The sequence below is a fragment of the Lissotriton vulgaris genome, chromosome 1_1, assembly GCF_964263255.1.
Source record: "Lissotriton vulgaris chromosome 1_1, aLisVul1.2, whole genome shotgun sequence".
NCBI classification, from domain to species: domain Eukaryota; kingdom Metazoa; phylum Chordata; class Amphibia; order Caudata; family Salamandridae; genus Lissotriton; species Lissotriton vulgaris.
In genome coordinates, this window is record NC_141685.1 from 2066327020 (window position 1) to 2066339475 (window position 12456).

Here is a 12456-nt window from a genome sequence, read left to right on the forward strand (position 1 = left end):
TTCGAGCGAAAGGAACGGATTTTGCATCAATTACGTATGCATAATTGAGTGGATAGTTCACGGGTAGTGCTGCACAGTCGCCTTTTACGGACGTTTTGACTGCCAGCATGGTTTCCGCCGTCTATGTATTTTTCTGCACGCTTTTTAGTGGCTACGGAAGCCGGTTTAGCTGCTTCCGCTGTGGCTGTATTAGCCAATGAATTCCCTGCAACGTGAACGCCATCACGTTGATGACTCAGAGTGTGTATCACGTGAGTCTTTTGTAGTTCTTTCTGTAAAAGAGCTGCCTGTTTCCAAAGCTTTTTATGCTTGATTGTGGCACCTGTGTCATCTTTGTAATCGTTTTCAATCCAGCTCTGTAATTTATTATTGTAAGAGTTGACGCAAAAATGAGAATCGCACACGATTAGTGTCGGGAATTCACGTTCTGCATTTTCAAGTGCCATCTTTAAACATCTGATTTCAGCTCTCTGAGCCGAACAGTATTTAACTGATTCAGTTTTTGTTATTTTCGGTCTGAATTTACCGCACAGCCAACGACCATTAACAATCGCGTAGGCTGCATCGTAGGATTTGTTCTCTACGTTAAAATGCTGTACAAATCTATCTGTATAGATTATACAGGCGTACTGTGGGAGAGGCAGAAGCTCGATTGGCAGAGGATATTCTTCTTCATAAGTCAAATCATTCAGTTTTTCGAAATGCGGGGCGAAATAGTATTTCACATCTTCCGCTCCAAGAGAATCTATACACTGTATCCATTTTGGATCCAGTGACACTGTAGGCAGGTTTACTGGGCTGAATAGCGCCTCGAAGGCGGATTCTGCTGTGAGGATATTAATCCTTTTACCATGTGCTAGTTCTCGTTCATTTGCTAATGCAGTTTCTACTGCTTTCACAGTATTTTCTGTGAGACTGAATGTTTTTTCTGCTTGTGTGTACAAGTGAGATTTAATTGAAATTGGTACCTTTTCTCCCTCATTAGAGGTCAGGTACGTGAATCCGCATCTTCCTGGGATGACTCGGATTACAAGATTGCGTGTGTGTCACGTGTATATAATTTTGTTTTTGGTAACATGTCTGTTTGCAGTGATCTCAAAATTTCTGTGTGTTTTTGAGTCCAATTGATTGGTTTAAAATCAGGTTTAATTAATTCGTAGAGAGGTTTAACCCTCTCTGCGTAATTTAGAATGTAAGTTCACCGAAATTCAGAAAGCCTAGAATCGATTGTAAATTCTTCAGCGTTTTAGGTGCTTGGAGTACAGCGCACTTCCCTAAGAAGTTGTCCGCTAGGCTTTTTCCTTCACTTGTTAATTCGTATCCTAAAAATAATACTGTCAGATGGGCAATTCAAGACTTTTTAAAGTTGAATTTGTAACCCTTTGCTGCGAACCCAAGTATAATGGTGTTCACTCTTTTCAAGTGAGTATCCAAGTCGTCGTCTGTGAGATAGATATCATCTACGTAAGATAATGCCTCATCATCATATATTTGTAGTAACTCTGTTACTCTTGCTGAGAATAGTCCTGGGCTGTTCTTGAATCCCCGTGGGAGCCTACAGAAATTTTTCTGTGACCCAATTACTGAAAAAGCGGTCAAGTATCTGCTTTCTGGTGCAATATTTTGACAAAAGAAACCATTAGATATGTCTAATGTCGTTTTATATTTTTTCCTAACAATGTTATTCATTAGTGCAGCACTATGCGAATTTTGTACTGCAAATGTTTTACAACATGCATTCAATCAATCAATCAATCAATCAATCAAAGACATTTATAGAGCGCACTACCTACCCGTAGGGTCTCAAGGCGCTTAGGGGGGGGGGTGCCGTTACTGCTCGAACAGCCAGGTTTTGAGCTTCTTCCTGAAGGCGAGGTGGTCTTGGGTCCGGCGCAGGGTGGGGAGGGAGTTCCATGTCTTGGCGGCCAGGTAGGAGAAGGACCTTCCTCCTGTTGTCGCTCTACGGATGCGTGGGACGGCGGCGAGGGCGTGGCTGGCTGATCGGAGGTGGCGTTTGGGAGCGTAGAAGTTGATTCGGTTGTTGAGGTAGCTCGGGCCTTGATCGTGTAGGGCTTTGTGTGCGTGGGTGAGGAGCCGGAAGGTGATTCTTTTGTTGACGGGGAGCCAGTGCAGGTCTCTCAGGTGTCCGGAGATGTGGCTGTTTCGTGGGATGTCGAGGATGAGTCTGGCTGAGGCGTTCTGGATCCGCTGGAGTCTCTTCTGGAGCTTGGCGGTGGTTCCGGCGTAGAGGGCGTTGCCGTAGTCCAGTCGGCTGGTGACGAGGGCCTGGGTGACGGTCTTCCTGGTCTCCGTGGGGATCCACCAGAAGATCTTCCGAAGCATGCGCAGGATGTTGAAGCACGACGAGGAGACGGCGTTGACTTGCCTGGTCATGGAGAGGGAGGAGTCCAGGATGAATCCCAGGTTGCGTGCGTGGTTCGTCGGTTTGGGTGCGGTGCCCAGGGTGGGGGGCCACCAGGAGTCGTCCCAGGCGGAGGGCGAGGAGCCCAGGATGAGGACCTCCGTCTTGTCTGAGTTCAGTTTCAGGCGGCTGGTCGTCATCCACTCGGCTACCTCTTTCATCCCTTCGTGCAGGTTGGCTCTGGCGGCGGCGGGGTCGTTGGTCAGGGAGAGGATCAGCTGGGTGTCGTCGGCGTAGGAGATTATGTTGAGGTTGTGTTGGCGTGCGATGGCCGCGAGGGGGCTCATGTAGACGTTGAAGAGGGTAGGGCTCAGAGATGATCCTTGAGGGACGCCGCAGATGACTTCGGTGGCCTCTGACTTGTACGGTGGTAGGCGGACTCTCTGCGTTCTTCCGTCGAGGAAGGAGACGATCCATTCCAGTGCCTTCTCCTGGATTCCGACGTTGCTGAGGCGCTGCACTAGGGTGCGGTGGCAGACCGTGTCGAAAGCTGCGGAGAGGTCTAGGAGGATGAGGGCCGCTGTTTCTCCATTGTCCATCAGGGCTCGGATGTCGTCGGTGGCGGCGATGAGGGCGGTCTCGGTGCTGTGGTTGGCTCAGAAGCCGGACTGTGAGGGGTTGAGGGATCCGTTCGTCTCGAGGAAGGCGGCCAGCTGTTTGTTGACGGTCTTCTCGATGACTTTGGCTGGAAACGGGAGTAGCGAGATGGGGCGGTAATTCTTGAGTTCGGTGGGGTCTGCTGTGGGTTTCTTGAGTAGAGCGCTGAGTTCGGCGTGCTTCCAGCTCTCAGGGAAGGTGGCGGTGTCGAAGGAGGTGTTGATAATGTCCCGCAGGTGGGGTGCGATGATAGCGTCGGCTTTGTTGAAGACGTGGTGAGGACAGGGGTCGGTCGGAGATCCGGAGTGGACGGAGTTCATCATGCGGACGGTGTCTTCTGTGCTGATCGGAGTCCAGGCTTGGAGGGTGGTGGTGGGCGGCGTTGCTGTGGTCGTGGCGTGGGTCGGTTGAGTGCTGAAGCTGTTGTGTATGTCCGCGATCTTGTTGTGGAAGTAGGAGGCGAGGGAGTTGCAGAGGTCTTGCGATGGGGTGATGTCGTTGTTTCCGGCGTTGGGGTTGGAGAGCTCTTTCACGATGTTGAAGAGTTCCTTGCATTAAGGTGTCTGTAGTCCAAAACTAGACGATATGAATTGTCTGGTTTGGAGACTGGAAACAAAGGATTGTTCATTTGAGAGGTGCATGTTTCAATCACCCCCTGATATTCAAGTTGATCTAAAATCTCCCTGACTTGTTGTTTAGCTTCTTGCTTAATGAGATACTGCCTTTGTGCAGTTGGTTGATTTTTTAACTGGATTTTGTGAGGAGGAGAGTCCTCATTCCCATCCTACATGATTTTTATATAATGCTGGTGCCTGGGCCACTGCCCATTTCCTTGCATAAGTATATTTTTTGTGAATCGGAATATGATTCGAGAAGGCAGGCATAATCATTTCTTTGCCACGAGGGCACTCCCTGACAAACTCTGGGGGCCAATCTTTTTCAGCTAACAGAATATCATAGCCTTTTGAGAGTTTATCCAAAAATAGACCCTTTATTTTCCTAGTCTTATCACCCTCTATACGCAGTGTTATTTCGTATATCTTATGGGGCTCGCTAACTCTGGTGTCGGCATTTTCAACCTGAATGTATTCATTCGTGTCCACTGTCTCCAGCATTGTCTGTTCCCACTCCCCGTTTTTCAACTGTGTCCTCAGTATTCTCGGCATGTTCGATTACTCTAATACTGGCTACCTTCTTTTTTGGAAATTGTAACTTTTTACTTTGAGCAGGTTCCTTGTCTTTGGACTTAGTGTACTCTCCTGGGTCTGACCGTCCTCTTCTTTCCGATTTCTGCGAAAAAGATCGAGAGGGACGTGTATCAATACTTTGATATCTATCAGGTTTTTCAGATTATCCCTATTTCTAAGGTTATAACTTTTCTCAGAGGGCTCCCTCTGGGGAGACTGGTGTTCTCGAGTTCTTTCCCTCCGTCGAGGAGACCTTCCTCTGGACTGGAAAACTTTTTCCTTGTGAGTGGATTGTTTATTTCCATCCCAGCTCTTTTTAGGAGTGTTTGAATTATTTTTAATAAATAATTTTTCAGGATTTTCGAGTAGTTGGGTTTTACTGGTTTTCCACCCAAGCTGTCTCTACCTAGTTCTTCATAGCATTTTTCTATGATTCTGGCAAGCTCAATTGGTTGATCTGTTATATCTGTTTCCTTCAACTTCTGGCGGATCGCCACAGATGCTGCTTCTCCTTTTATATTGGCTAGTAATATAGCTGAGACCTGCTTGAAGTCTTTCAGTAATTTCATACCAAGAGTTAAAGCGGGTTCTGGACCGTATTCATTCTGAATCTGTTTTAGCACATCTGGTATTACCGCCATAGACAGAACACCATGTTTTTTGTGTAAATTGAAGCAAAGACTGTACCCCAAGTGTCACAGTCCTCCACGTGTGGTGCGACCCCCATAGTAAGGCAGATGGTCAAGATCCTGTGTTTCTCAATAGGGGTAGTATTCGGAAATACTGCCTCTATTTGAGTAATTTTCTGCGCTAACCAGAAAGGAATTTGTTCCCGTTTTACGGGTGTTTTACCAAGACATGATTGTATGTTCTGTGGTGTAATTTTACTTGTGTTCCCCTGATGAGGGGTCAGCTGTGGAACATTAACATTTGGTTGGACTGTTGCAGTCCGCATTACATATTGGACTAACTGACTATGTATTTTAAATAGTGTTTTTAGCTGTGCTAACAGCTCTTCTCTAGACATTTTTGCAATGTCCGGATGTGGTGTGTAGCAGGCTAGAACCGGCCACATTGCTCCTGGTCTACCTAGTGGACCGAGCCTGGTTATATGATCAATGTGTTTTAGGGCGCCTTTAAACCAGAGCAAATGCTCTTGGTATTGTAATGGGATTTAAATCTCCTCTTGGTATTGTAATGGGATTTAAAGGAGCGTAGTCTTCCGGTGGATCCCCTATTTTGTAATAGTGGAATTCGTGTGTTGCCAAGAATAGAATACCTCTGTCTGCCGATATTCGTGTGCCTCTATCACGAAGACGACTGTGCCACCCTGTGTAGTCAGTCCATTTTCTATAAGTTTTGACGTTATAGATTTTCTTAAATGTGCCGGGATGATTATTGCACCCGGTTCAGTAGTCCCGTCAGGACCCTGCTGAGTCGCATCTACTGCAGCATCAGTTCCATTGTTTTCTACTGACATTTTATAAATGCAGGTTTTGCAGAGCAGGTCTCCAAGGAGACAAAGATTAGGTGCACAATATTTTGGAACACTGTATCCTTCAACGTTGAATAACCAGAGCTTTACATAGGAATCTCTTCCTACTAAGGTTGGGCGGATTTTAACCTTTCACCCACTCCAGACGTCTATTGGAGTATTTACGGGAGAAAGGGGTCTGTGTGAAAAATGCACGACTGAGTTACTTTAACGTCTTGCGTTAGTTTATCGCCTTACCAAACGTTGGGCGCCATGTAGTGTAGTTCCTATTTTCCCAATAGGCCCTGCGCATTGGAAAAACATAAACAGTAGTATCGACGTAGAAGTGCGGATCTTCCAGGTCTCCACTGACTATGCTAAACTTAATTGGGTTTGTTACCAACTAGCTCAGAGGTCACTGGAAACTTTCTTGACTGAATAGGAAGTGATCAGCTTCCTTGGTACAGGCAAGAAGGGATTCAGTTTTCCAACAACCGTGCAACATGACAACTTTGCTCCTCAGATAAGAGTCAATCTCTAGAGTCGTGTGAAACAATAGACAGTTATTTTACTCAGTCAGTTGTTGTGCAGATTACTTTCACAATATGTAGAGAATAGAGAGACGGGCGTTTTCAATAAAAGGTATTATTTATTGAACAGTCTTTCTTCTCATACAAGAGAAATGAATTGCCACAATTGCAAGACTAGTTATTATAAAAAGTGCGTACAGTAAAATGAGGATTGCGAAATAATACTGTAAAAGCATTGATATGGTTTCTTAGCCATACAATGGTTAAAATGAATAAAACATATATACATTCATATATACATTTGACTAACGTACTCAACTGGTGCTTCTAACTACGCCTACCCCAGTGTACCTGACCTAAGCCTAATACTTGGGAGGGAGTAAGTAAGTAGCAGTTTTAGTTAAGTTGGTTTTGCCAAGGTTTGCTTCAAGAATTCTCTCTAAGGGTTTAGTCAACATCATACCTCTGGAATAGAATGTTGGAGGGCTTGTATCTCCTTCAGGACTCGATGTCCCAGTCACTCGCAAGAGTAGGCTGGAAACGCCGGAGCTGGATTTTCTCGGCAGGAGAAAAGACAGCGTCTCTCTCAGCGCGTCGAGGAGGAGGAGGAGGAGGGGCAGCGTCCGTGGGCTGGTTGCATCTGCTGGGCTCTGCAAGGGACGGCTGTTCAGCTCCTCTGTTCACCACAACATCGTTCGCTCGTTCGCAGCGATAGCATCACTAGCGATAACGGCAGCGATGTCTATGAGGCAGCTAGCATCAGTATCAGCGAGGTAGTGTTTGCTTAAGGCAACGTTGGTAATATTTATACATGAAAGGTGCCTTGTTTGACGTAAGTTTTTGGACATAAGACGTCAATAAAGATGTCACTAGGAAGTGATCGTCTCTCAGTGCTCATTAGAGTTCTATTACTAATCAAAACATAGCAAGCGGGGCTTTCCCAGGTTGCTGAGTTATTATCTTGTTGAAGAACTCGGAGTGTTAATCTAGGAATCTTAGATAGTGGCTTCTGCTGTGTCATTTGCACTAATGAGCTGCAAAGGAAGTTTCAGAGAAAGAGATTCTGAAATGTGGCTCTGATCGTGTGAGGCCGGAAACGAGTTTCTGAATATTGCATTTGATCGGTTATGCCAATATAGGGGTACAAAGGGATTATAGCCGTATAGGGTCATAAGGTCATAGGGTTGATCAGAGTCCTAGATCAGAACGCGACAGTACAGTGCCGATAGTGCTCATGAGGGAAAAGGTACTGGGAGACTGTACATGTATTTACACAGGCTTTCAGTCGGTAGGCAGGCCACTCCGTCCCACCCAACCCGCAACTCTGCCCCGTACCTTTGTTAGCCACGTTCCTCCCGCGGGAGCATGTCGGGATGATTCGCAGAGACGTTGGTCTCCTGGCTTGATGTACAAAGCTGGGCTTGTCGGGGCTTCCTCTTCTTCTTCTCCGCGACTCTTCGACTCCGCTCTTCCTCTCCACTCCGTAACACCTTCTTCCTCCGGGGAAACACCGTCCGTCGTCTTCCGGGATCCTCCCCCTTTTGGCTCCGTGACGTTCCAGATGGGCGGAGCTATGTCTTCCTGAAAGGTGGACTTAAAGGCGCCTTGTTCTATTTCGTCCTCGTAATTCCAACGGTGTTCGGTGTCTGATAGTAGCCACTCCTCTGGGTCAGGGGAGTTAGGCTGTTGAAAGTGAACAGAAAGGGATGTCAAGGGAACAGCTGACCACCAGTCTTGGGTGTTACCATGTTCTACACAGGAGTGTCCCGCCCCGTCACAATGGCTCCGCTCGCACACGTCACGCCACAGCAGGACCTCAACATAATCTCCTACACCGACGACACTCAACTGATCCTCTCCCTCACCATGGACCCTATCACCGCCAAAGCCAACCTCCACGAAGGAATGAAGGCCATCACCGACTGGATGAAGATCAGCCGTCTGAAGCTGAACTCAGACAAGACAGAGGTCCTCATCCTCGGCTCCAACCTGTTAGCCTGGGGCAACTCCTGGTGGCCAACGGCACTGGGGGCAGCCCCGACACCCATGAATACGCACGCAACCTGGGAATCATCCTCGACTCAAGGCTCTCAATGACAAGGTGTGCCCACGTTGTGTTTTGCGCCGTTTAATGTCACGGGTAGTATGCGGACCCACCCAAGTGAGGTATAATTTTTCTCAGAAGAATTTGGGGAACGCGGGGTGGGCGGAAAATTGTGGATCCACGCAGATTCCAGATTCCAGAACTTTCCACCACAGAAATGTGGGGAAAATGTGTGTTTTTTTTTACAAATATTTATGTTTGCAAGGGATATTGGGTAACAGAACCTGGTGAGAGGTAGTCAAGTCACCCCATCCTGAGTTTCCCTGGGTGTTTAGTTTTAAAAAAGAAGTCATTTTGAAAAATGACTGATAATTCTCATGCTCGTATGAGTGTTCCCAATTTCGAAAATGTGCAAATATGTACTGTTTCTAAACTCTATATTTTGTTCTCATTTCAGAAATACATAGGTGTCTTTCATACCGATTTTTCCATGTATACATTTTCACCCAATAATTGCTTTATACCCAGTACATAATAAAAAGCCATTGCAAATTGCTGCTCAGTTTTTGACTCTAGGTTCGTCGGGTTCTTTGTGAACCTACAAGTCCTATATATCCCCACAACCAGGCTGATCCAGTGGATGTAACGGTATATTGCTTTCAAAGAGCTATCTTAATTAGAAGAAGTTAGAGGTGAAAAAATTGACACAAAAGCCTGTTTTTCACAACTGATCTTCAATTATTCCTATATTTACCTGTTAGTTTCTATAAAGAAACCTTGATGGATCTACACAAATGACCCCTTGCTGAATTTAGAATTCTGTCTACTTCTTTAAAATGTATAGCTTTCCAGGATCCATTATTGCTTTCATACCCATTTCTACCATTATCTGGAAGGAGGTTTAAAACCCAAAAATAGCAAAAATAGGCTTAATCCCAGAAAAAGGCCAAAACTGTGTAAAAAATGTTGGTTTTCTGACAAACGTATGTCATTCCCTAAAAGATGGCAAAAGGGGGATTTCAGCCCCACAAACCCTTTTTTATACCATTTGCAGTGAAAAACCTAGACGCTTTCATTGCAGCCCGTTATTCCCATTTTTCATCTAAAAACAAAATATTGCTGTATTTTGGCTCATTTCTGGGACCCCTCTAGGGGAATACACAAACCCCGGGTACCTTTAGAATCCCCATGATGTTGGAAGAAAAGGACGCAAATTTGACAGGGATACCTTATGTGGTCAAAAAGTTACAGGGGCCTAAGCGCACACTACCCCAAATAGCCAAAAAAAGGCTTAGCACAGGGGGGGAAAAGGCCTAGCAGCGAATGGGTTAATAATCGCAATTAAGGAATCGCAAAAGTCTACCTTGATGCATGTACCTGATGGTTTCTTCAATCTGTAAATCGCAAAAACTCTGAAAAGTACAACACTTCATTTTGGTGCACACATGAAAATCTGCATTCCTAATAGCCATTGGAGTTGTCTTCAAACCGAACAAACCACATGTCTCAAAGCACTTTTCTTTGAGTGAAAAACAATCTAGGTTTATATAAACATGTTTATACCCTACAATATAATTTCATTACTTTTAAACGTGATAGTTAGAAATACGAGATCCAAGAAATATATGAACATTTTGTAATGGAAAGTGAAGTGGAAAATTAATAATTACCATGGATGTCTCACTGCAGCACAAGAGCTCTTGCACTCTAAAATAAAAAGCTACTTTTGTGACATCCCAGAAATGGTAGAATGTACAGATTCTTCTATGAACATTTGAGTACCTCTTTTACTTCAAAAATACGACTTGTGTCGACTTCACACCGTTGTTGTTTTCAGTTTGATAGAAAAAGTAGGATAAATAACAGCTGGCGAACAATGGCATACTTACAATTTCATTGAAAGTTGGGTTGCTGTTTTTTGTTTTTGCTTTCGTTTTTCTTCTGCTCACTTCATCTGGATCTGGTAAAAGGTAAACTTCAACATGTGCGCTTGGTGCAGAGCGATCTGGCATATGCTAAAAAGACAAGCATTTCAAATTTACTTGCGTTTGGAAATTGTACAAGAGATAAGGCTACCTAGTCAAATGAGGCAAAGACTCAGAACAATCAATTGACACTTTCAAAATAAATGTAAACAATCCCTATGTATTGTGCATTGATAAACTGTTAACATTGGACAATACGATAAACACCATGATATATGTATGTATAAAAACGAATTTGCATCTCCGTTGTTTAATTTACCCATTGTAACCTCCTCCTCAAAACCAAATCAGAAATACATGGTTGGGCAGGCCCTGCGACCAAGGACTGATGCAACTGATTGACAAATCACAGGTGGGGGGCACAAAACAGAATGTGCAAACACCTTGTCTCTGGAGACTGGCACTAATAAATTACGTTTGACCGGAGGGGCGCGCATTTACAAAAACACCATAAAATTAGATACCACACTAAGTTAGAAACACACAGCCAATGAGAGCACCACATGCACATTACAGTCAGTGATCAAATTTTTCATACTGGGCATCTGGACATGAACCCACTAGACCTGCAGTATATTCACACGAGAACAAGGCCCACCTGTGCTTCTTATTAAACCCTCAATTTATGGCCCTGTGACTAGGCCCAAAATTCTGTTGCCAAAGGTATGCATAAATTGTTTGATAGTACTTCATGTAAAGTATAAAATGACGGCTAAAACTAATGTGCTTTGAGACAGTCTTTAGACCCTGACTCTGTTTCCTGATCTCTCGGCCATTCTGTTTATTAAACAACTGTTCCTGTTTTTCCAAGCACCTCTTGTCTTTCATTTTTTTTAAAGGTAAATTAATATTTGAGCAACATTTTGACGAGCCAGCCAGGAGAGATTGGTTCTTCGAGCCCGACTTCAGCCGAAGGAAAAGGACTCCACCCTTAAGGATTCACATCTGCTAAACATGATTGGTGAGCAGATGTTGCCATTGATTAAAAGTTTTTCTGAATGTATGGGGAGGAGGTCTGTCCTGAAGCTGTCGTCAGTGGGTAGGAGACCACATCTGATAATTCTTCATAGCATTAGGCAAATGGCAAACCAGGAAAGGTTAGGATTGTTTGTCGCTTAGACCACTGGGCACGACACAGACACAGAGAGCACTCTTGTCTCTGGGTGTGATACAGGGGCTGCCTGCACTGCTGGGCAAGACACAGAAAGTAGGCAGAGGTGTGATATTTTTTCATCTACAGGAAGTTTCTTAGTGCAATTGGTATCTTAACCCCTTAAGTGCTGCCTCGGTGCATTGGCCGACGGCAGCACTACCTCCCCAGTGCTGCGCACGACCATTGAACGTCCATTCAGCACTAGTTCTAATGGACAGCGCAGCACTGGGGAGGAATGTGTAATAGCAGCTGTGAGGTTAACACTGATAGTTTCTGAAAGAGAGCTGCTATTGCCCTTGGAAAACTGGACTTGACATGGCCAGTACACATGAACCCTGGGTGTGATATAGGGTGAAATCTGGACGTTAGGGAAAAATGTGGTCTTTTTGGCGAGTGAGGTGTAGGTTGTTCTTGGCCTAAGAGGGACAGCAGTTGTCGAGTTGTTCCTTCTTCTCTACGTAAGGTACTGCTATGTTTGTCCCGGAGCTAATATTGACAGACTATCACTTAGTTCCATGTATGGTACAGAGCCTCCCCTCTTCATCAGGCAGCATGCACTAGGAACTAGCTAATGTTTTTTTTTTTACAGTCACCATTTGTTCTGTCAATTTTTACACTCTCTCTTTCCTTTTCTTTCTCTCTCTCATCTTAACTTTCCTTTTCTCTCTCTGGTCATTGCAGTATTCAGATGTTAAATTCATAATTTTCTGGATATTCTTGATGTTGTGGTGCTGGTAAATCATTTTAACTGTGTTTTATGTTGAACGTTGTGTATTGTTAATGACGTAATGTACATATGAAGAAGTTACCATTCCCGCAAACTGTTGTTCCATATCTACTATTCCGCTGCTAAAAAATTCAGTGTTTTGAATTTAACCATTGCACTGTCTTAAAGGCTGCTGTGCCCCATATGTGTGGGTTTAAGTACTAAGTTTGTTTGATGTATTGTTGCCCTAAGCTGAACTCATAGTAAAAGTAATTATTGCCAGTTTAATCCCTTGTATATATTTTCCTCGCTATCAGAGTAGCATTTAAGCTTATTTTAAAAGACCGGTTTCTTTATA

The 12456-nt window shown here is 44.5% G+C and overlaps 1 protein-coding gene across 1 annotated transcript in view; it reads right to left on the minus strand.

Moving 5' to 3' along the window:
* Positions 1 to 12456, minus strand: part of PIK3C2G (phosphatidylinositol-4-phosphate 3-kinase catalytic subunit type 2 gamma) — a 1914223-nt gene that overhangs the window by 39661 nt on the left and 1862106 nt on the right. Inside the window, exon 32 of the mRNA XM_086920790.1 lies at positions 10144 to 10269. Within this exon, the coding sequence (XP_086776916.1) occupies positions 10144 to 10269 (126 nt within the window). The remainder of the gene's footprint in view (positions 1 to 10143; positions 10270 to 12456) is intronic.